General features: G+C 44.9%; 8 protein-coding genes across 8 annotated transcripts; 3 read left to right on the plus strand and 5 right to left on the minus strand.

Moving 5' to 3' along the window:
- Window positions 1-22: 22 nt before the first annotated feature.
- Window positions 23-851, minus strand: BDB00DRAFT_874111 (uncharacterized protein; the record flags this gene model as incomplete). The annotated part of the gene is made up of 3 exons (XM_053127183.1): window positions 23-520; window positions 605-766; window positions 831-851. The coding sequence occupies 3 exons, from the start codon at window positions 849-851 to the stop codon at window positions 23-25; spliced, it is 681 nt and encodes a 226-aa protein (XP_052977997.1).
- A 1,006-nt stretch (window positions 852-1,857) lies between these two features.
- Window positions 1,858-6,030, minus strand: BDB00DRAFT_930301 (aminopeptidase; the record flags this gene model as incomplete). The annotated part of the gene is made up of 13 exons (XM_053128997.1): window positions 1,858-2,268; window positions 2,373-2,897; window positions 3,019-3,348; window positions 3,417-3,514; window positions 3,615-4,034; window positions 4,152-4,247; window positions 4,333-4,358; window positions 4,466-4,483; window positions 4,577-5,090; window positions 5,170-5,233; window positions 5,391-5,567; window positions 5,708-5,809; window positions 5,921-6,030. The coding sequence occupies 13 exons, from the start codon at window positions 6,028-6,030 to the stop codon at window positions 1,968-1,970; spliced, it is 2,781 nt and encodes a 926-aa protein (XP_052977998.1). The 3' UTR covers window positions 1,858-1,967.
- A 1,122-nt stretch (window positions 6,031-7,152) lies between these two features.
- On the minus strand, window positions 7,153-9,676 carry BDB00DRAFT_831898 (NADH dehydrogenase flavoprotein 1). The gene is made up of 6 exons (XM_053124163.1): window positions 9,451-9,676; window positions 8,970-9,302; window positions 8,178-8,801; window positions 8,040-8,100; window positions 7,668-7,962; window positions 7,153-7,574 (listed from the first exon to the last, which is right to left on the minus strand). The coding sequence occupies exons 1-6, from the start codon at window positions 9,476-9,478 to the stop codon at window positions 7,473-7,475; spliced, it is 1,443 nt and encodes a 480-aa protein (XP_052977999.1). The 5' UTR covers window positions 9,479-9,676; the 3' UTR covers window positions 7,153-7,472.
- Window positions 9,677-10,054: 378 nt separating this feature from the next.
- Window positions 10,055-11,480, plus strand: BDB00DRAFT_766656 (uncharacterized protein; the record flags this gene model as incomplete). Its single annotated transcript, XM_053119606.1, has 3 exons — window positions 10,055-11,014; window positions 11,124-11,343; window positions 11,422-11,480. 3 exons carry the CDS (start codon window positions 10,055-10,057, stop codon window positions 11,478-11,480), a joined length of 1,239 nt encoding a protein of 412 aa, XP_052978000.1.
- Window positions 11,481-11,876: 396 nt separating this feature from the next.
- BDB00DRAFT_766625 (uncharacterized protein) lies at window positions 11,877-14,356 on the minus strand (the record flags this gene model as incomplete). Its single annotated transcript, XM_053119605.1, has 4 exons — window positions 11,877-13,166; window positions 13,296-13,918; window positions 14,005-14,088; window positions 14,287-14,356. 4 exons carry the CDS (start codon window positions 14,354-14,356, stop codon window positions 11,877-11,879), a joined length of 2,067 nt encoding a protein of 688 aa, XP_052978001.1.
- A 711-nt stretch (window positions 14,357-15,067) lies between these two features.
- On the minus strand, window positions 15,068-16,096 carry BDB00DRAFT_930305 (uncharacterized protein; the record flags this gene model as incomplete). Its single annotated transcript, XM_053128998.1, has 4 exons — window positions 15,068-15,329; window positions 15,458-15,561; window positions 15,670-15,731; window positions 15,925-16,096. 4 exons carry the CDS (start codon window positions 16,094-16,096, stop codon window positions 15,098-15,100), a joined length of 570 nt encoding a protein of 189 aa, XP_052978002.1. The 3' UTR covers window positions 15,068-15,097.
- Window positions 16,097-18,332: 2,236 nt separating this feature from the next.
- On the plus strand, window positions 18,333-19,337 carry BDB00DRAFT_930306 (uncharacterized protein; the record flags this gene model as incomplete). Its single annotated transcript, XM_053128999.1, has 2 exons — window positions 18,333-19,050; window positions 19,159-19,337. The coding sequence occupies exons 1-2, from the start codon at window positions 18,780-18,782 to the stop codon at window positions 19,335-19,337; spliced, it is 450 nt and encodes a 149-aa protein (XP_052978003.1). The 5' UTR covers window positions 18,333-18,779.
- A 1,132-nt stretch (window positions 19,338-20,469) lies between these two features.
- On the plus strand, window positions 20,470-23,032 carry BDB00DRAFT_930307 (uncharacterized protein). Its single transcript, XM_053129000.1, has 5 exons — window positions 20,470-20,768; window positions 20,857-20,986; window positions 22,324-22,361; window positions 22,421-22,501; window positions 22,573-23,032. Exons 1-5 carry the CDS (start codon window positions 20,600-20,602, stop codon window positions 22,827-22,829), a joined length of 675 nt encoding a protein of 224 aa, XP_052978004.1. The 5' UTR covers window positions 20,470-20,599; the 3' UTR covers window positions 22,830-23,032.
- Window positions 23,033-23,525: the final 493 nt, after the last annotated feature.

The following is a 23,525-nucleotide window of genomic DNA, read 5'->3' on the forward strand; positions in this document are numbered from 1 at the left end:
CATATGCAGATTTGTTTGTGTTTTATTGAACAGCAGTATTCACTAGTCGACTCAACATGCTTTGCAGACCCGCATAAGTAGGCTTGGCAGCAGGCGGAAGAACGGAGTCAAGTTTCGCATTGACATCAGCAAACGCTTGGCGGGTATACGTGCTCGAGAGGTATCGGAAGCGCAAAAAGAAGCAAAACACCAAGAAGGGTGTGACACGGAATGGCCAGAGAACAGACAAAAATAAACGCGCTGGAATCGCAACAACCTCAATAATTGCTACAAAGCGCATGGCACCGCCGTAGTATACGTCGGTCCACGTCTTCATCTTGGCCTGCAAGTCCTTGTTCTTCTCGAGGAGATGGCTGCGCGTGTACGAGATCACATGGAAGGCCGAGTAAGTTGCAAAAGGGATCACGGTTGCTGATACGGCTTGCGATGCAAACAGCAGCCAAAAGATGGCTAAACCGAGATAATGGGCGTTTTCGTCCAGTGCCAGTTGGTGGACATACACTCCGCTGGGTGAAGGAATCTAAAACGTTCAAAAAAAAAAAAGCTGATCAGAATACGCACACGATAGAGAAAGGGACGCGTAATGAAGAACATCGCAACGTACGCCATGCGATTGATACACAACAATGCCATACGACCCAATAGCACCCATATATGCCAGGTAATAAGGCTTGTTGCTGGGATAAAAGCATAATAAAGACGCAATGTGCAATGCACCGCCGAGAAGTGTCAAGACATGGCCTACAAACCACGCGAAATGAAGCGACTAAAGAAAGATGCAATATATGAGGGCTTCTGTCAAAGTCGACTTGAGGGGAAGTTGCCATTACCTTGACATCGAATGACGGCATTTTTTGCTTAATCACCAAAGTAGAGATCGCTCAAGTGCAAAGAAAAAAAAATCAAGGGGAGGGTGTGTGGTTTGATTTACGCACTACGGTCTGATTCAACTCCTCCTTTCTCGGTGCGTGTGCTCCCTATCCTATAAGTGCGTTGCGGCACTGTGACTTGAAATGGCTGCTATACTATGGTAAATATCGAATGTAACGAAATCAACTGTAGAGTGCGAGCAAGGAGAAAGGAGAACAGTCACCATGATTCGACGGATATCGTCGTCGTCGTCGTCATTGCTGGTTTTTGTTTTCAAGTGAGAAATCTTGACTGTCTCATCACTTGCCCCGCAAAGAAAGCGCGTGGAGCAGCAGAGAGTGTCAAAGCGCACACATGACCTGAATGTGCTACGTTGGAAGAATCCCACGTGCGGCCATTTCTACTATTCTATCGTCGGGTCTGTTGCCCGCCAATTAAACAATCAAAAAAAAAGGTTATTACATGGAAGAAGAAGCGATGCACGTTTTTTTTATTCTTTTGAGACTCTATGATCTCAGCTGTCTCTTCCATGTGTAGGGCGGGGCGGGGGGGACGGGCACGATCGGGTTATAACTCGCCACAGTTTGTAGCACCACAACCTTACAAATGTAGCATCGTCCCCCATGAATTGGCAATTATACCTTGTGTAATGATATAATCCAAGAGCGAGCGACCGGGCGAAACAACAACAGCAATATACATAGCAAGCCTTTTAAAAGAATACTCATGTCTCTAAAAATCGTGCATCTGCTGGACTTGCTGTCACACATGAACTCCGGGAGGTACATCCCTCATTATCTAGCAGTAAGGGAGCACTGCTAGATGCTGCATGCGTGGTGGAGCGATTTGAAGAATAAAGAAAGAATAAACTTGGTGTAATCCCTCCTTTCCCCATCTTACGTCGGATGTAACGTAATTAAGCCGGGACAATAGACGTGCTAATATAACCAAAACACCACATAATCCCACCCTGATCATGGCAACCAATTTTTTTTTGTTCTTTTTCTTTTTGAGCGTGATATCCACAGAATTTATTTCCACACAATAAAAGAAAGAATAACCGTAATTCCCATTAATTGTGTTGGACTCCTCCTGTTTTAGGCAGCGTTCTTCTTGGCCCAATCTGCTACCACTGCATGGTCCCGTTCAATCCATTTGGCATTCACCTTGGCAGCTTCCAATGCCTGCTGCAGTGGGCGAGCGTATTCCTTGGTATCCTTATCAGCAAAGAAAGCCTCAATCTCTCCAATCTTGTCAAACGAAGTGAAGCCGCTAACTGCAGAGCGGACAGCAGATCCAAACAGACTGAGCGACTTTGAAAATTTGGCGTGCAAAGTATTATAGTTTTCGCTAAAGTACGTCCAGAACAAGTCGCGTGCATCCGGATTGGTGCCCAAACTATATAAGTGATGTTCAGAGTGCGCTTATTATTAGCATCTCTCATACGCGCAACATATATATATAGATACATGCACACACCATACAAAAAAAAGATAACTTACGCTCGGAAAACATAGATAGAATCTTGGCCACGGACTTGGCTATCGTCCAGGCTCATCTTGAGGTATCGCATGACCAATTCCTGGCTCTTGACGCCGCCGAGAGCGTTCAATGCAATCATGCGCTGGTCAGTGGGCAATGACTCATCCTTGTATATCTTGAGTATGCTTTCCCACAACTTGACTTCCTCAGCCTCGTCTTCTGCTGTCAGTAGCACAATGCCGTACACGGATCCTCGAAGGTTGGGGTGCACGGCATCCGTATTGCCTTGGACAAACTCCCAGAATCGTTTCTTTGCCTCAGCCACTGTATCAGGGTCATTCGATCGGCCAGCATTGGTCAATGCTAGAACTCGCAACAGGTTTGTAAGGTAGTCGTCATCAGGCGCAAAGTCCCATCCAAGACGCTGGGCAACCGGTGCGAACAAGCTGCGGCGCGATGCCTTCAATGATGCGAGAACATCGTCTGGTTGACCAGCCCATACACTGATAATGTTGCTGAAATGCGTGCTCAATTGTGCCCATACGCTTTAAAGCAAAACATATTTTAAGATCAGTCAGCTGTTATTGAAACTTTTTTATATAGAATTCTCTCCCATCACACCACATCTTTCCAAATCTCGCAGAAGATCAAGCAAGTAACACTTACAAATAGTCCTTCTCGTTGACAAATGCTTGTGCCAATTCCAAGAAGGCAGTTGTCCGCTGCTCACCGCTGACGCAGAGGTTTCCTGCATCAGCAATTAATCCAACGCGGTCAGCTGTATTGCTAAGCAAACCGTCCGAGCCCTTCTTGATCTCCTCGGCAAGTCGTAAGACAGCTTCAATGGGGTAATTGACGCGATACACTGAGGTCTGACCAGCATTCAACTTGTACAGGCCGCTCTCAGGTACATTGAACGTTTGAGACTTTTCAGTGAGCGTGTAGGATTCGACGTTGCCAGGAGTCAATATACCCAATGGGTTCCACCACACAGTTCTATAATTTTCAAATCAATCCACTATTAAATTTAACCAACAGCTTCCGAATAAAGACCTATTACGTACGTGTCCTCACTAGGGTCCAAGTCGCCAGTTGAGAGATATCGTGATTGGGTCACCTTGATGGCATGGTTGCCAGTCTCTTCAACAGTCAAGACGGGGTACTATGTAGTGGGCAGAACATAAATCATTAATATTCCAATACCAACACTCCATATCATTGTCGTCCTATGCAACAGTGATTCCTAGACAGAAAGCACTTACCCCGACACTCTTGGTCCAGAGAGTCATAAATTTCGATACATCCACACCAGCTTCTTCACTAAGGGCGTTCCACAGATCCGTGGTGGATGCGTTCCCGAGCTTATGCTTTTGAAGGTAACGACGCACACCAGCCAGGAAAGTATCGACGCTCAACCAGGAACTCAGCATGCGAATAACGCTTGCACCCTTGTAATACGAAATAGCGTCGAAAATCTGGTGGATCTCAGCTGGATCGTTGACGGCGACTTCAATAGGATGGGACGAACGAAGGGCATCCAAGTTGAGCGCGCGGGGCACATCCTCGTTGACAAATGAAACCCAAACATTCCATTCAGGGAAGATATGGTCCACAGCGAGCCAGCCCACCCATGTTGCGAAACCTTCGTTGAGCCACAAATGTTCCCACCATTCCATCGTCACCTGTAAATGAATGACACCGTCGTTTAGAAGAACTCTTCTTAAGGTTTGACAGCCAAGTTTTTGACTTGAAAATTCTATTCCGCTCCGCACACTGCTGCATTTTCCTTTGTTTCTTACCAAATTGCCAAACCACTGATGGGCTAATTCATGGCATACTGTATAAGCTGTGCTCTTCTTAAAGACGATAGAGGATGACTTTTCGTCATATAGTAACTATATTGAATAGATAAACCCAATTAGATTTCAAGTATTCTTAAAGCATTTAAAGCTGAGATTAACATGCAAGATGACCACTTACAGCAACATTTCGGTACGTAACCAGACCTAAACAAGTAGTTTTTCTCTAGTTAGTAATATAACAAACAGACTAACGAGCGGAAAACATAGAATTGAACCATCGGACGGCTTTTGTAGAGCCAATAAAACTTTACCCCAATTCTCCATGGCACCTGTTTTTTAATTTCGTACAAGCAAAACACAAAAGTTAATATTTTCCCCTTGCGCGAAAAAGCAGCATGTATAAAAGGCAATTTTTTCCATACCTGCTTCAAAGTCCGGAATAGCGACCATGTCAATCTTGGGCAGAGGGTAAGGCTCACCGAAAACTTTGGCAAAGTATTCAAGCGCAGCCGTTGACACTCTCAAAGCGTGTCGGCCTTGCTCCACTGATCCGGGCAAAGCGTAAACGCGTGCTTGGATGGGATGGCCGTTGTATTCGCCAGAGGTATAAGCTTCGATGTATTCAAATGGACCAACCACAAATGCCAATAGGTACGTGCTCATTGGTGGTGTGGTGGCATATTTCACTTCCTTCAAGGTCTTTTTGCTGGCAGCAGCATCTCCTTCATGTTTGCCTTCGTGTTTACCAGTAGTGACGCCCTCGTGTTTGCCTTCGTGCTTGCCGGTAGTGACACCCTCATGCTTGCCTTCATGTTTGCCGGATGTCATCTTGCCCGTTTCCTGGTATGGTTTGTCCGAAATCACGTTCATGTTTGACAGGGCCGTAAGGTCGGATGGGACAATAAGTGTCACGTCGAACGTGGCTTTCAGTGCAGGCTAAAGAAGTAGGTTTATTTATTAGCTACCTCGACTTCCTGAATCCAATCCGCCCTCTAACAAAACGATAGAGTATTACCTCATCCCAGCAAGGGAATGCACGACGAGCATCAGTAGCTTCGAACTGTGTGGTTGCGAGGTACCTGGATACGCAAAGGTTTCGTTCAATACAGCCCATTTCTCATCCAACCTCAAAAGTTCGCCAAGACATCTATTAGCCCCCATTCCCACCCCCAACTCCAGCTGATCCCGAAAACGACAATACAGAAATGTTTGTTGAAGAAGACCGAAAGGACTTACTGAGTCTTTCCTTCAGCATCCTTGAACGAAGAGCGGTAGAAACCAGCCATTTGATCGTTCAGTTCACCTTCGAATTGAATGTCAAGCACAGCTTTGGAGTTGCCAGGCATGCTCTGCTCAAAGGTCAAGGTGGCTTGATTTTTCTTTGCATCATAGTCAATTGATGTGGCCGTCTGCCTAATAAAGTTTGCGAAGGGATTTTTATAAATGACAACGTAAAGAGTTTAGACGTACTATGTTCGTGTGTATTGTCACAGACGCATGTATGCATGCATGTATGCATGCAAAACGCGTGTTGATGACCTTGAATAACTTACCTGGATTCAGTCTTCAAGCTTGTGGACGTAAACACTGCTGAATGAATCTTGATATCATGCGTGTTCAATACGATTGTTGTCGTATCTTCCTTCACTTCAAGACTAGCGAGTAAGGAAAAAAAAGAAAGGACGGGTGAGACAACACGGTTTGAGTGGTTTGAGCTTTTCGCCAAGCATAGAATAAGGTCTATAAAAATATAGTGATAAACCTACTCGACTTTTACTTGACCATAGAAAACAAATGTTCCCAGATCTGGCTTCAGTGTCAAATCGTAATGAAGGGGTTTGACGTTTGTAGGTAGGACCTGACGTTGTGACGACATATCTATTTTTCAGAAAAAGAGAGAGAGAGAGAGAGAGAGAGAGAGAGAGAGAGAAAAGAAGCAAGATTGACCGCAAAAGGCGGGGTCAGCAATGACGCGTCGTAAAAAGAAGGTCCCACCACCCATGTAGCAGAAGAAGAAGGTCCCATACCTTTGAACCGAAAAAAAGGTAACGGAAAGGAAGTCAGATAGGTTGCGACAAGAAGAACCAAAAGAGAACAAAAGGAGAACAAGCTGGGCATTATTTAGGGCGCTTTTATAAAACTCGCTGTCGCTCTCTCGCTCTCTCTCTCTCTCTCTTTTTCTCGTTCCATGAATTTTGCTGAGTTAAGTGATGATAGCCCTTCACAGTGGTCTGTGATAAGGTTTCCACACCCCTTTTTGTTGGTTGCCGTTCCACCCAATTCTGTGACCTGCCCAAATCTTTCTACGCGTCATGGCTTTGCGCCTATATCTCCTGAAGCGTTCGACATGCTTATTTTGCTTTCAAGAGGTCCAAGGTTACTGTTGATGATGAGGAACCACAAGAACAGACGAACGGGACAAAGAAGAGATTAATCCCAATATACTATGAAGTAGTACTCACCGTAACCACTAGCCTTCATAACCTAGTTATTCTTGCTTGCTATTGGACCTATAAAGGGCAAAGTACAGTAGGTATCATATTTTCTTGTGCGTCGCATAAGCTAGAACGCCAATTGACTCGACTCTTGCCTTCTTATGCCGCGGCGTGAATCTTTATTACCCAGCCCCCACCCCCCCGGTCCCCTTCATGAATATGTAAATGTGTGTGACCTTTTAGCCCTTTTCTTTCTGCAGAATAGAGTTTCCATCTTCACATTGCTTCTTCTCCAAGTCCCGCTCAGCACGGTCCATCTTGACGGTAAAATCCAGCTATTTGGTATAAAGTTACTAAACCTTTTCACGTACGAAGTGCATACGTATTCACCAATTTGTAAGCTGTCATCCGCTGATATATCTATGCTATAAGCGTACAAGCACAATCAAATCTATTCTCCTTTGCGCAATATCGAAAAGAAACTCCAAACATTTACGCAGAAAGCTTTCCTATACTTGAGTTGGTTTTAAATCGAGCTTATCAATGCTCATCATAAAATACCGTTACAGAGAGATGAGATCCATTTGTGCTTATCGAGTAAGACATAGTGAGGGATATTATACGCAGAAGCAATTCAATGGGTCATCAAATATGCGTGTGAAGTAAAAGGGCCACTTCTTTAATATTAGCTGATTCTCAGTCCCCGGTTTTACCCTTTACATTGACAACCAACCCATATGTGCTGCACATATCCATCTGTCGGAACCCATATCAAAACATTCATGTTGACAATATCGCTGGACGATGGTTTTTTTAGTTTACTTTAATCTAAAAGGTTGCTGTGATGGGAAAGGAATTGTGGGAATTGCATTAAAAGGACATTCTAAGCGCTGGCATTAGCCTGTGCTTGGCTCTCGATCGAGCGCTGGAATTCAGCCATGCGAGCTTCAAGCTCAGGTCGGAAGTGACGAATCAAACCTTGGACCTAATAAAAGTAACAGATATCAAAAAAAGACATAGGTTAAGGTGTGTGGCCAGGAATTGGGTGTAGATATGTGTATGGAGACAAAACACTTACGGGCCATGCAGCGGCATCACCCAAAGCACAAATGGTGTGGCCCTCAATCTGCTTAGTAAGTTCCCAGATTTGATCAATTTCTTCAGGGCGACCACGGCCGTCTTCGAAACGGTCCATCATGGACTCGAGCCACTTGGTACCTTCACGGCAGGGTGTGCACTGACCACAAGATTCGTGGCGGTAGAACTTTGCGAAACGGGAGATAGCACGAACAACGTCGGTCGACTTATCCATGACAATGACGGCAGCGGTACCAAGACCTGAAGTAACATCACGAAGAGCATCAAAGTCCATCCTAATTGATAAAAACACGTACATTAGCCTCCTTCTCTTTAATCCGCTTCCTCTACCTCACTGTACTTCATAACTTACAAGACATCGTCACAAATGTTCTTGGGAAGGATAGGGACAGAGCAACCACCGGGAACAATACCTGCAATTCAACACGTGTTAATAAATGAACCAGCCTTTTTTTTTGGTAAACATTATAGTTGCTCAAGACAAACATACCGAGAAGGTTATCCCAACCACCACGGACACCACCGCAGTGCTTTTCGATCAATTCACGCAGAGGAATGGACATTTCTTCTTCGACAGTGCAAGGGTTGTTGACGTGACCGGAGATACAGAACAATTTGGTGCCCTGGTTACGGGCACGACCAAAACCAGCGAACCACTTGCCACCACGACGCAAGATGGTAGGAGCAACAGCGACGGTTTCGACGTTGGTGACGGTCGAAGGGCAGCCGAAAAGACCGACATCGGCAGGGAATGGGGGCTTCAATCTGGGCTTGCCCTGCTTACCCTCAATGGATTCGATCAAACTGGTTTCTTCACCGCAAATGTAGGCACCAGCACCACGGTGAATATACACATCAAAGTCCATGCCGGAACCGCAAGCGTTCTTGCCAATCAAACCAGCAGCATAGGCTTCATTGATAGCTTCCTGCAAGTTGGAGGCTTCTTGGTAGAATTCACCACGGATGTAGATATAAGCAGCATTGGCCTTCATGGCAGCACCGGCCACCAAACAGCCTTCGACGAGCTTGTGGGGATCACCACGCATAATTTCACGATCCTTGCAAGTACCGGGTTCACCCTCATCAGCGTTGACAACGAGATAGCGAGGACGGCCTACAACCAATCAACGCAGTATATAACATTTTTCCTCCATTGTTTAGTTTCTGCCCCTTTTTACACCTCCTCCTTCTTGTCTCTTTATCATTTCTGTCATTAACTATCAAACCACCAAGAGCACCAGCTCCTCTCCTTCCTATAACTAAAAAGAAGCAGTATATTCACCATCGAGGGGTTTGTTCATGAAACTCCACTTGAGACCAGTGGGGAAACCAGCACCACCACGACCACGGAGGCCGGATTCCTTCATTTCCTGCAGAATCCACTCGTGACCTTTCAAAATGATTTCCTTGGTCTTGTACCAATCACCACGCTTCAAGGCACCCTTCAAACGATAGTCGTGCTTCATATACACGTTGGTGAAAATACGATCTTCATCGGAAAGACTGCCAAATGTCGTCTTGCCGGTAATGGGGTTGGCGGTAGGATCGGGTTGGGATGCGTAGTGGCGTGTGACCGAAACAGCACGCATGTTACGAGCTACCACAGGAGCGGTTGCTATGTTTTACAATATATTTGAATAATGAGTTACTATTTCGTCCTTGTGTTCGTGTATTGGGTGCTACTGTTTATATTTTCTGGCTCGTTTGGGTGGCTGCTGCTGCTGCTGCTGCTGGCAAATCGCGTAATGAATTGAAAATATTACCTCGTCGTAAAATGGCGTTTCTCAGCATTATACGAGTTAAGAGTAGGGAGAAAGTAGCTGATTAATGACGGGGAGGATTATTGACGGAAATCCGAAAAATGAAGAGGCCTCTCTTTTTGTTTTTCGTTGGACGGGCTGGGCAAAGAAAGCGCCTGTTTGTGCTCGCGAGTGACGTTGTAACAGCAGCGAATTTTTAAAACCCCGCTCTTTAATTCTGAGTTGGAGCTGCTGCCGAACATAAAAAGAAAGGGCATGAAAGCAGAGCGATCTCGCCAGACGTTGGCGTCTTTTCCTTGTTTTGATCATGTCCTACTTGAGTAAAGACGAACTCGGTAAGAGTAAAACTTCTTCTTCATATCTCTTTTTTCCACTCGTTTTTGCCGTATATTGAGTCGTACAGATGTTGTCAGATAAATATTTAAAAGGGTTGCCTCGAAATAATAAAAGCCAAGGCGACGCAGAGTCTCCACCTCCCTCGCGAGCAGTTACTGGCGGGAACCTCAAAGGACCCAGACCAGCAATGAAGCCTGCTTCTTGGCGCACTTCCGCTGCCTCATCGTCCAACAACACACTGCATGACGCTCGCAATGATCTCATATACCCTATGCAAAAGCAGTTGCGGCTCAACAACTACCAAGACGACGAGAGTATCCGGCCTCAGGTGGACCGTCTGCAGCAGGCGACGGGGACAGCCGCCGCTGCAGCAGCTTTAGAAGAATCACATACGCGCCCGCCGGCCCCTCCAAAGCCTCGAGGTGGTGCTGTGGATGCTTTTGAAGCTTCTTTAGCTCCACGAAGGCGACAGGCAACGCCAGTAACGAACAATCCAACACCAACAACGCCAGTATCACCACCACCACCGCCTGTAGCAACGAAACCTGTAGACTTCGCAACGAAGCCTGTGTCACCTAGCGCTACCGCTACTCCTGCTTTGAACGGTCGTCCAGCTCAACAACCTCCACCTATTCCTAGCAAACCACCGTCTTCATCATCACCATCTTCACGGTCTCACCCTCCTCCAATCCCTGTCAAAAAACCATCTCCACCGCTACCTCCTCCATCTCTCAAAGCCGACGACAACGACCGAGTATCAGTGGCAAATCCTTTGTACACCGGCGTTCGCTGCGCAGGCTGTAATAAGCCGATTGCCGGCCGAGTCATCCGTGTAGACCAGAATCAGTGGCATGTGGACTGCTTCAAGTGCAAACACTGTAAACAGGACCTCGAGCATATTGCATTCCATTCCAAGGACGGTCAGCCTTACTGTGCTCTTGACTACCATGAACTGTTCAGCACACGCTGCGACTATTGTGGCACTCCAATCGAAGAAAAGTCCATCAGTGCTTTAGGGAAAACCTATCATGTGGGCCACTTTTTCTGTCGAGAATGCGGAAAGCCGTTTGACGAATCGAGCGCGTTTATGGTGCATGAAGGACATCCATATTGTGAAAAGGACTATTTGGCCAAGTTTGGACACAAATGCATGGGTTGTGGAGAGTATATTACGGGTGAATTTCTGGGTGCACTAGGTGGTGATTGGCACAAAGAATGCTTTGTTTGTGCGGTAAGTTAGAAGGATATCTATCACACACATATAATATATATCATGCAAAAGGAAGAGTGATATAAGAGCGATGGTACTAGTAGACTCATAAAGTGTTATATACATATAGGACTGCGGCAAGGCATTTGAATCAGCTACATTCTACGTACGGAATAACAAGCCTTTCTGCGAAGAACATTACAAGAACCCACGAAGCGGCAATGTTAAAATATGTCAGCAATGCGGAGACGTGATTGATGGTAGAGCCGCTTCTGCTTTTGGAAAGGATTATCATCCACACCATTTTCAATGTGCTCGCTGCAGCAAAATTCTATCCAGCCGTGTTCCAGGTAAGATTATCCTCTTTATACTAAAAAAGAAATATGAAGCACAGCTATAAAACTCACATACGTGTTTGGACCATGTAGGCATGTGGATGGAAGGAGCACCGGGTGAATTGATATGTAAGATGTGTGGTCGAAGATAGGTTGTCGACAATGTCTAGGGCTTGAATTGATGAATAAATGGAACGATCCTACTCCTTAGCCATGCCCAGTGGGGCTCTGATGTGCATTTTACAAACTACTGGAGTAAAAAGCTAGATCTAAAAATGTGGGTGGAAGGAGGCCACAAGAGCTTTAAATGAGCAAAACTGTCGCTAAGTAGTGTTGTCGTATTAGATGAAAAATAATCCCAACACAATCGACTTATTAGCACACGTCATAGCGTGGCATATATCATGTCGTTTCGAAAATGATTTTTATACAATTTTAAATTAAAGAATTTAAGAAAAACGGAGGATGTAGCGTGAATCAAAGTGGAAAATAGAAAACAATTGGGAAAAGATAAAACGGTGAGTGTCAGGGAAAAATATGCTTTGGTATTACAACATGGCCTTTGCAGGCTCGGTCTGAGCACTGATTTGAGCGTACAATTCAGCGATTTGGGCCTGGTAGTGTTTGGCGGCCTGAGGACGCTTGACTTTGAGGGTAGGAGTAAGGATGTCATTTTCAATGGTGAAGGGAGACGATTCGAGGTAGATGGCCTTGAGAAGCTCAAAGCCACGAAGTTCAGCCTTCTTGCCAACCTTGGTCAACTCGCCCAATATAGCCTTGTTGACCTCAGGGACCTTAACAAGATCCTCAAACGACAACTTCTTTGCGGCAACTTGCGGCAACTTGGCACTGACAAAGGAGTTCAAGGCTTCTGGATCAGGGACAATGATACCAACCAAGGAGCTCTGGAGCGAGTCACCATGGACGTAGATCTGAGCAATGACGGATGACTTGGCGAAGACGTTTTCAATCTTTTCAGGAGCAATGTATTCGCCCTGAGCGAGCTTGAAGATATTCTTCTTGCGATCAATAATGACAACACAGCCGCGCTCGTTCACCATTGCTACATCGCCAGAGTGGTACCAGCCCTCCTCATCCAATGCTTCGCGCGTCTTTTCCTCATCCTTGTAATAGCCCATGAACACGTTGGGGCCACGGATGCACAGTTCACCACGGGGGTAAGGGTCCGTGGAGAGATAATCCATCTCTGGCACGTCAACAAGCTTGAATTCGTTACAGCCAAAGGGAGCACCAATGTGACCAGCCTTGTACTCACCCTTGCTGTGGACCGAAGAAGCAGCGCAGGTTTCAGTGGCACCGTAACCTTCACGGATATCGCAGCAGAAAGCAATACGCAAGAATTGCATGACATCCTTTCCAAGAGGAGCTGAGCCGCTGACAACGAAACGAACACGACCGCCCAAAGCCTGCTTGACCTTGTTGAAAATCAAACGATCCCAGAAGGCATGGGTGTTACCAAGACCAGCATCGAGGTTGGCAAGCTTGGTGGCGACAGCGCGACGGGCAAGAGCACCCTTGGCGCCAGGGGCTTCGATGGTCTTTTGCACAACGCTCGAGTAGACTCGGTTCAAAAGACGAGGAACGGAAGCAAAGATGGTAGGCTTCAAGGTCTGCATATCGTCGACGATCTGGGCAACATCACCGCTGAAGAAACCGATACGCGAACCGCGCATCAACGCAACAATGTCGATCAAACGACCAAAGATGTGAGCAAGGGGGAGATACGAGATGCTGATATCGTCGTCATAGTATTCACCAATGTTGATGTTACTGGCAGAAACGGCAGAGACAAAGTTGCCGTGCGTAAGCATAGCACCCTAAATGTTACGATCCCCATCCTGACTTTAGTTTCTTTCCATTATATTTCCTTCCCCACAACCAACCCCATATTTCATCCTTGTCCTTCCAATCCTTATTCATCGCCGGTAGTTGCAACTTAAATTTACCTTGGGCATGCCAGTGGTACCGCTAGTGTACATGATGAAAGCCAAGTCCTCAGGCTTGGGAGAGTTGTGGGAACGACGGTTCTTCTTGCCAGCAGCTTCAATAGCAGCGAAATCGGTCAAAACAACATCCTTCTCCTGAGCCCAAGCCTTAATGATAGCGCTCTTGGAAGCAGCACCAGTGCCAGGAGCAACATCGTCCTCGAGAGTATCCATGGAGATGATGCAACGCAGCTTGGGCAACTTGTGACGAAGCTTGAGGAGGTCGGCAATGTGATCAGCCGAGCAGACAACGGTCTCAAGTTCAGCGTGGTTCATAACGTATTCGACCGTGTCGGGGCCGAGAGTGTCGTACAGTGTTACGCTATACAAGCCATAAGCAGCGCAAGCCAAGTCGCAAATGGTCCATTCAGGACGATTGACAGCCCAGATACCAATGGGAATGTTCTTGGTGCGAGAGTCATTGAGCGTATGATTGAGCAAGTTCATCAAGCCGGAACCAAAGTTAGTGATGCGATGGTTGACCTGACGGTAAGTTTGCCAGACATAGTCACCACGCTTGCCGGTCTTGACGTCGACAATAGGACGATGACCCAAGCAAGGACGATCACGGGCAGCCTTCAAACCTGCAGTCCATAAAAAGGAGAGTGAGTGTGCGAAATATAGGGGACGCTGATATACGAATGTTCTCTTTTCATGCGCTTTTATTTACCTTCGCGGAAAAGGTCATACATATTCTTGACCTTGGGCGAGCTCGACTCAATAAGCTCGGGATAGGCAGCACTACGGTAGACACCTGAAGAATTACATAACAAGATGTCAATAGGGATGCAAGCTTATCGCACACTCGTAGAATAAAAGGGCGAAACGGTTAGGGCGAGAGAGAAACGGCAAACAGACTCTATGCACCTGTATGCACAAAGCAAATGCACATGTCCAACGTAGGATGTGCCTTTCACAGTCTCTCTCCCTCTTCCCAAGGTTGTTGGCTTACCAGTCTGACCAGGCTTTCGAGTGTTGGGCAATTCGATAAGTTGCTTTTCCAAGTTCACTTTTTGGGTCATATTTAAAATGTAAGGATGGTTTTCTTCTTATATTTCCCCAGACTTAAATGGTGGAAAAGAGAACCTCAGTCGGTTGCAAGGCCCATATTGTTTAAATGGAGATTTGGAACACCGCCCTAAAAGTAAACGGATCAGTCAGAAAGCTGGATTACACATGTGAAATTCCGGTGTGGACTATTGTGCAACAACCCGCTTCTCCACTTTCCGTCTGTCATTTCTCTTCGGTTCTTCCCTTCTTTAGACAACGACTATGGAGTCCTTTTTTTAGCTTAAAGGAAAACATGGCTGATAGTGCTTTTGTCTTCAGGACAGTGCGCTTTCCAGACATGAGTTATAGATGAAGCTCCACTTCTCAGCGGCGAAACAAGTATTTCCGAAATTGGCGGAGGCAATTTGATGATTGGGTCAATGTTCTTGCTGAGTAACCACGATTGATGATGTACGCCCAATATGAACGGAGTTTTTTTTCTTCTTGACGGTGATGTGCATATGGGTATAAATGGGAGATCTTTATTCATCAACAAAAAAGACAATTAATGATTTGAAAGGGAGATTAACAATTTCAAGGGAGATGATAAAAAGAAGTTGACCGTAGCGTAAAAGTTACAGTTAGTCTGTATCAAGTATTGTACGCTATCGCTTTATCCCGCAGAATTAAAAAGCATGCTACTTACTTCGCCCCAGATTTTTTATACAATGCTGCCCGCACATCTTCACTGGCAAAGGTTTCATCTTCTTCGGCTATTCTTCTTCTTCGTCACTTGCTACTACATCTTCCTGGAGTTCTTCCTCCTGTAGAACATTATCGATGACTCTGTTTCTGTAGTTGGGACGGCGCAAAATGGGAGGTCGCGAGTTTGGATCGCCGTCGGTATCAGTGTATGCCGTTATGATACGCCCGATGTTGCTTCCTGCGTTTAGATTTCGATCAATCAGACGGCCAACCCTAGGCTGGCCGTTCTCGTCAGCTTCTCTTTTTGAACAAAATGATGAGATTGATATTACCGTTCCATTTGCAATAATGCCGTTTCGAAAACATCAATGGAATAAAATATACCTGCAGGTCTACGATGGACACTGAGAGGTTGGCGTTAACGGTACTTTGATGTACTGACGACACTGTCCTGTTGTGGCAAACCGAACAAATAATACTTGTGGAATACTGGTCCACAAGCATTACCAGTGTGCGACGGGCCAATACCACCCTAATTGTCTAATATGTATATATGAAATAATAAGTTATCTTAGTGTGCTATGACTTAAAAAGTGGACATGTTCTCTCTGATACCTCAATTATGATGACGGATAATTACCTCGATAGGTAAAGGCTCCAAGCCTTTCATACTCGATGGGAAACTTCCGTCGCCGTACGTGACTATCGTTGGGGGGAGGATGCTGATATCCAGGCTGATGTGTACGCTCACGCCGAATCGCCCGACGTAAATTCTTTCTTTGTCTTTTGGACCGGTTGTAGAAAGTCGGTGGTAGGAGGGGTTCCTGAAAACAAACGACTCGGCAATTAATTGATTATCGTTGTAAATATTAAAAGACGAGAAAGAAAAGTTTACCTGGTGATTGTAGCTGTTGTCGCCTTGTCGACGTTACTTTGTCGTCATTTCTGATGGATCGTACAGCAACTTGACTGGTGCACCAAACGTTATAATGTGTTTTTAGGTTTTTGGCAGTTTTATAAAATACATTGATTCCATTTGCGTGTTCTTGATTCCGCTTCTGAGCCATCTGCTTCCAGTTCAATTAAACTTGCTGGTCGCCATCGCTCGAAAGTTAGAATGAGAATAGCATATATTCTTTAGGAGTGTGAACAGGTGTCACAGTGTACTTTGTTTGTTTGGAGCTTTGATGCAATATATACAGGATTTTGAATCCAATCCCGGACACGGGCTCAAAATCCTGTATCTTCGCCATAGTCGCCTTAGTTAAGCGTTAATCAAGGAAGCTTGGTTGGAGGTAAAAAAAGAGAGTAATGATCCATTAGCAAGCGCAAGGCGACGACTGTCTTTCAGATAAAATATGCGAGTCTGTAAAGAAATGTGATGCTAGCAAAAAGTATAGTACATCATACATTGAAACGTTCATTTCCTGGTTAGGATGCTGGACCGCGTATAAGGGTTGGGAAGGCGCATGTCAAAGATGATACGATTGACGCACAAACGATCGGTCCTTATGGCATGAGACACAGTAATTCGTGAAGCTGATTATACATTTCCCACATATCCGCACTCAGTCCCTGACCTTTCGTACTTTCCCACTAAATAAAATCGATCTTATTGGAAAAGGTGCGAAATAATTAGTTCAAATATATACCCAATTTAACTGTGAAAACGACTGTGCCCAAACTAGTTAATGCCCTTGGAGGTTTGCAGTATATTTATGGAAGATCTAAGCCAGGGCGGCATATTGAAAACCACTGCCCGTCGGACGTCTATAGTTGAACAAAAACATCATAGCAAGCCAAGATTCTGCTTAGAACGATAGAATTTGAGAATGTAACGTCTATGTATCTATAAGCTACAGTAGTGATCTCAAATCATACCGAAACACACAGAGCATGACATAGAGAATAGTCTCTACTATTGTATTTTCGATATCTTGCTCTCATAACTAATAAACACTACGTATTGATGATACCATTGATCAAAAAAAAGTAAGGAGTGATATCATAGGAGAAGCTCCTCTAGCTCTTCTTTCAAAAAGCGCTTATCATGCCGCAAAACATCAGTACAATCCATTATCATGATATAGAGTGGTTTGATCTTTTATCTGAAAGAGTTTGCATTAGCTAAAATTCAGAACAATTGTATACAGCCGGCGTTCACTGTACGGTGACAATTTACATATGCACATTTGTGCTTCATTTAACTTTTATGCTTCAGTGATTGTGGGGATGTAGTTTCAGCTGAGCACTTCTGCTTAAGTTTCACTGCAGAACGATGTGGGGGAATTATATTTAGCTTAAACTGTCGCTGTATCCTCGTGGCAAGGTGGATATCGAGAGGGCAAGACAAGAAGCGTCGCGCTGTTGTTGTCTGTACTATCATTTGAAACTTGAGCTTAAGGGTATGGTACTTGACAATAATAATCTTAAAAGCTGGTAGATGTGTAGCTGAGAAAAGTTGTTTATCGGCCTGTTTAATTGTCACATCATGTTTGTCGCGTGAAGCTGCAAATAACGTGCATTTACTATTTGTTATTTATCCATACATGCGCATGGCGTACTTCATCACCATCTTCATTGAAAGAGGGAGTGGTGCAGAACTGCATATCCAACAGAAGCAGTATCGTCCATTCTAGGATACGACTATGGGTACACCAACCCAAATCACAAAATTTGCGCGGGGCAGCTTTGAGAAGTTTGCTGTTCAAGCGGCGGCCAATCAGAATCGATAAGAATTCCCATGGTTATAAAGTCCGGCTATCTCAGCTCAGTTGCCTTTTCGCTTCTCTTTCCCTTATCTCCATGCTTTTCTATTTCGCGCAGTCGTAATCGTCATAAACGCGGCCTTAAGCCAATCACAGGTAAATTCCTTTATAACACTGCTTCTGCTGCTTTACACACGCTCACACCTGTGTTTCAGCTGTGAATAACCGTAGTGGCCTTTTTCAAAGGTCCACCAACTTTTTGTATGTGTCGGTAGTGTTTCTGGGCACGTTTGCAGGTTCGACTCCTGGCTTGACACAAAGGTGGGCGCTACGTCGAGGTCTATTGTTCATTTTGGGAGACCATTAGTCGCATCGGCCCCGCGAAGAAGAGCTCGATCACCTTCAGTGGCTATCCTGAACGATCGGGTCCCGCCTTGGACGATCACAAGCGTGTCTGTTGTAGCCTGGACTTGCCGTACTCTCCGGAGTATGGTGGGTCTGTCAGATAGTCTTGAAATAACGCTTGAGGAATTGACGGAAAAAGGAATTGACGGAAAAGGCATTGGCATTGGTGCCATTCCTGAAGGCTTGCCGGAAGGCTTGCTGGAAGGATTGGCGGTGTAGGTTCCAGCTTCGAGCTGGGACTGAGGCTGTGGTGGACATGGAGGTTGAAAGGTGCTTTGTGCCTTTTCTCAACCTCCTTCTTTCTCGTTTATTGTCAAACTAATGAACGAGAGAACTGCCAATGCCTTCTTCTTTTTTTTCAGCTAGACACTTTTTTCACCTTTGTTATTTTTCTTGCATTCTTTGAAATAATAAAAGAGCTCTTCCATCTGTTTCCCTTTACAAATATTTCCGTTTTTCAATAGCGTGTATCGCGCGAGCTTTTGTCGCTTTGATGTAATAGACGTTTGCGATGGCAACTGAGGCATAAGTGACCGCTAAGAGTCGTTGCTATAATAGTATGGCCTGTTCTCGCTGTTGCTCAACACAAAGTACTTATTAACGGCGTACTGATGGGATCGTAACTCCTGATCCCCACATGGACTCTGTGACCGAGTTGCCATCGCTGGCTTCACTGAAAGACACTTTGCAAGTAAATCGAAGCGAAGCCCTCCAAGCACGCAATCTCGCGACAGCAGTTCATGAATCTACCTCAGCACTCGATCGGCTACACAGATATTTAGAGCAGTTCCTGGCAGTCCGCGTCGAAGCATACGCGCAACAGGGCAAAGTCACTAAGGTGTATAGTGATGCCCTATTCTTTGTCGACAACTTCCCCGGCTATTTGAGGACATATAATATCGCCACACGTATTTTTGATCAGACAACAGAGATTTAAGAAAGCAATAGCGATATGCGCAGGGTTCTGAATAACGGTGAAGGAGGGTTCCGCAACTTCCGATATAATCCACTGACAGACACAATATTCTACCTCTCCAATGAAGCTTACCATATGCTTGAAAAGCGTATGGACATGATGCTCACCGTGATCCTAAACGAGCTCTCTTTTGGTGACATCCTGCGGTGCATGACTGTACCCAAAGCGTGTCGCCAATGCATTATTGATTGTCCTACAATGGTCACGCTACAAAACTAATATTTACATTCGAATGGCATAGGATCCTGCGAACTACGAACAGAATACAACGGGGGTGGGGATCTAGCATGGCACTTGGATGCGTGCTATGTCTTGAATAAGTAAACAGCAACGCCTATGAGATATTCTAGTAATAGCAGCATCAGCAGCGGTAAAACCCACATTTCGTCGCCATGTTGTAAAAGCGACGGAATAAGGTCTAAAAAAGAAGGCACTACTGTAGGAAGGCTGACTGAAGTAATCTTCTTCTTCTAGCTCACATATTAGGAAGACTAAGAACAGCCTACTATGTAGTGCTACATTGTCTCTTTTCACGCAGTCTGATACTTTATCCACAGCTCCAAGTTAATCAATGGGCAATGTCTGTGAGCGTGATGAAAATACCCTGATGGTGACTGCGCTGTGGGTGTTTCTTAATTATCATAACAAACCATTAATTAACCAATCACCACCGCGAGTGAAAGAAAAAAAGACGTACTTCGTCGTAATATTCGGAAGGCTGTATGATATCCATGATAACTCTTTTTGGGGGCAGGTTGCCAATTTCCGTTGTTCTTTTATACTCTTTACTGATAATGGATGATGGGCAGGAATAGTAAAGGGAAGAGAGTGAATCGACCAAGAAGCAATCATAATCCTTTTTTTTCTGGAACGGGATATGAATTTAGTGTGTCTGTGTGTCGAAACCACTGCTCGCTACACGGTGTGGTATCGTGATCTCAGTCATGAAAAGAAAGGGATGCCCTTTGATTGGTGGAAGAAGCAATCAGATTATGCGTAGTGCTCGGCTGCATTGTCTCTTATTAATCATCTCAATATAATCCAAGTATTACAACACACGTCTGAAATGGAAACGCATGTATTCTTGACTTGAATGAGTCAATAATAATCGCCCTTCGACAGCTGCCTGCCTGCTTTGTCCTGCTGCGCGAAAGATGCCCTGTAACAACTATGCTTTATGTAGCTGGAAGATTACTACATGTCATCGAACACAAATTTAGATATCCATAAATATTGATCTCTCCTCGTCCCCATGTGCAATATTACGCTGGGTATGCTGAAAGGAGAAATGCATCAAACTGTCAATATCTTTCGACAGGTCATCCTGCAAAACAATCGAACGGGTCTAAATTACACAAGGATCTCGCCGTCCAAGTAACGCAGTCTCTCTTTCACAATCTCTAACGTCTTTGCGCATCTCTCTCCAATTTGAAGTAATAATAAATGATTTTACACACAACATTGTCCAAAACGAAACACGAATGTGCTCGATATGCGATGAGAATTCTGGAACGGAAAGATGCTTGTGGCCTCAGTCCGTTCCAAAGTCTACTCTTTATCCACACCTACACTTTATGTCGAGCAAACCCGTCTCTAACAAACGCTCTAACATGTCCTCTCTGTACGATCTAGACCTTGGTTGGCCCTCAAGTAAGTTATAAAAATGCGCGGCTTGTGTCAGGGTTGTTTGGCGTCATTGCATTATGCATGATACGGGATGCTTACAAATCCAAACTAGCAAAAATTCACGTCCAAACTATTGCGGACCGGTGCACGAAACATATTTGCAAGCTCTGGCTTCATCGTGATGGCAAGTTTGAAATTGGAAACCAGGTCGTGCAGGGAGAGACTGCTGGAGAGATTCCTGAGTAAAAAGTTCTACTTTCATAATCTACATCTTTCTTACAGTGTTTGTCGTTGGTTAAGCTTCTCTTGCTGTTTACTTTATCACTTTAAACATATTATTGCTAATTTAATACGATCTCATTGAATCCAAGTGGTTCTGCTTGAGTTAGCTGCAGTTTTACCTGCCTGCAAAGATGCTTCCCAAGGAGACTGAATACGAGCCGAGGAACGGCTTTCAAGAGCGATTTCTATGATGCATACATACAACTGCCGGTATTGTTATTCATTGAAAACCACTGCCCGTCGGACGTCTATAGTTGAACAAAAACATCATAGCAAGCCAAGATTCTGCTTAGAACGATAGAATTTGAGAATGTAACGTCTATGTATCTATAAGCTACAGTAGTGATCTCAAATCATACCGAAACACACAGAGCATGACATAGAGAATAGTCTCTACTATTGTATTTTCGATATCTTGCTCTCATAACTAATAAACACTACTATTGATGATACCATTGATACTTCTAAAAAAGTAAGGAGTGATATCATAGGAGAAGCTCCTCTAGCTCTTCTTTCAAAAAGCGCTTATCATGCCGCAAAACATCAGTACAATCCATTATCATGATATAGAGTGGTTTGATCTTTTATCTGAAAGAGTTTGCATTGGCTAAAATTCAGAACAATTGTATACAGCCGGCGTTCACTGTACGGTGACAATTTACATATGCACATTTGTGCTTCATTTAACTTTTATGCTTCAGTGATTGTGGGGTTGTAGTTTCAGCTGAGCACTTCTGCTTAAGTTTCACTGCAGAACGATGTGGGGGAATTATATTTAGCTTAAACTGTCGCTGTATCCTCGTGGCAAGGTGGATATCGAGAGGGCAAGACAAGAAGCGTCGCGCTGTTGTTGTCTGTACTATCATTTGAAACTTGAGCTTAAGGGTATGGTACTTGACAATAATAATCTTAAAAGCTGGTAGATGTGTAGCTGAGAAAAGTTGTTTATCGGCCTGTTTAATTGTCACATCATGTTTGTCGCGTGAAGCTGCAAATAACGTGCATTTACTATTTGTTATTTATCCATACATGCGCATGGCGTACTTCATTACCATCTTCATTGAAAGAGGGAGTGGTGCAGAACTGCATATCCAACAGAAGCAGTATCGTCCATTCTAGGATACGATTATGGGTACACCAACCCAAATCACAAGGGGCAGCTTTGAGAAGTTTGCTGTTCAAGCGGCGGCCAATCAGAATCGATAAGAATTCCCATGGTTATAAAGTCCGGCTATCTCAGCTCAGTTGCCTTTTCGCTTCTCTTTCCCTTATCTCCATGCTTTTCTATTTCGCGCAGTCGTAATCGTCATAAACGCGGCCTTAAGCCAATCACAGGTAAATTCCTTTATAACACTGCTTCTGCTGCTTTACACACGCTCACACCTGTGTTTCAGCTGTGAATAACCGTAGTGGCCTTTTTCAAAGGTCCACCAACTTTTTGAATGTGTCGGTAGTGTTTCTGGGCACGTTTGCAGGTTCGACTCCTGGCTTGACACAAAGGTGGGCGCTACGTCGAGGTCTATTGTTCATTTTGGGAGACCATTAGTCGCATCGGCCCCGCGAAGAAGAGCTCGATCACCTTCAGTGGCTATCCTGAACGATCGGGTCCCGCCTTGGACGATCACAAGCGTGTCTGTTGTAGCCTGGACTTGCCGTACTCTCCGGAGTATGGTGGGTCTGTCAGATAGTCCTGAAATAACGCTTGAGGAATTGACGGAAAAAGGAATTGACGGAAAAGGCATTGGCATTGGTGCCATTCCTGAAGGCTTGCCGGAAGGCTTGCTGGAAGGATTGGCGGTGTAGGTTCCAGCTTCGAGCTGGGACTGAGGCTGTGGTGGACATGGAGGTTGAAATGTGCTTTGTGCCTTTTCTCAACCTCCTTCTTTCTCGTTTATTGTCAAACTAATGGACGAGAGAACTGCCAATGCCTTCTTCTTTTTTTTCAGCTGACACTTTTTTGACCTTTGTTAATTTTCTTACATTCTTTGAAATAATAAAGAGCTCTTCCATCTGTTTCCCTTTACAAATATTTCGTTTTTTAATAGCGTGTATCGCGCGAGCTTTTGTCGCTTTGTTGTAATAGACGTTTGCGATGGCAACTGAGGCATAAGTGACCGCTAAGAGTCGTTGCTATAATAGTATGGCCTGTTCTCGCTGTTGCCCAACACAAAGTACTTATTAACGGCGTACTGATGGGATCGTAACTCCTGATCCCCACATGGACTCTGTGACCGAGTTGCCATCGCTGGCTTCACTGAAAGACACTTTGCAAGTAAATCGAAGCGAAGCCCTCCAAGCACGCAATCTCGCGACAGCAGTTCATGAATCTACCTCAGCACTCGATCGGCTACACAGATATTTAGAGCAGTTCCTGGCAGTCCGCGTCGAAGCATACGCGCAACAGGGCAAAGTCACTAAGGTGTATAGTGATGCCCTATTCTTTGTCGACAACTTCCCCGGCTATTTGAGGACATATAATATCGCCACACGTATTTTTGA

This window comes from Zychaea mexicana, assembly GCF_025766255.1.
Source record: "Zychaea mexicana strain RSA 1403 chromosome Unknown BDB00scaffold_55, whole genome shotgun sequence".
Taxonomy (NCBI): domain Eukaryota; kingdom Fungi; phylum Mucoromycota; class Mucoromycetes; order Mucorales; family Lichtheimiaceae; genus Zychaea; species Zychaea mexicana.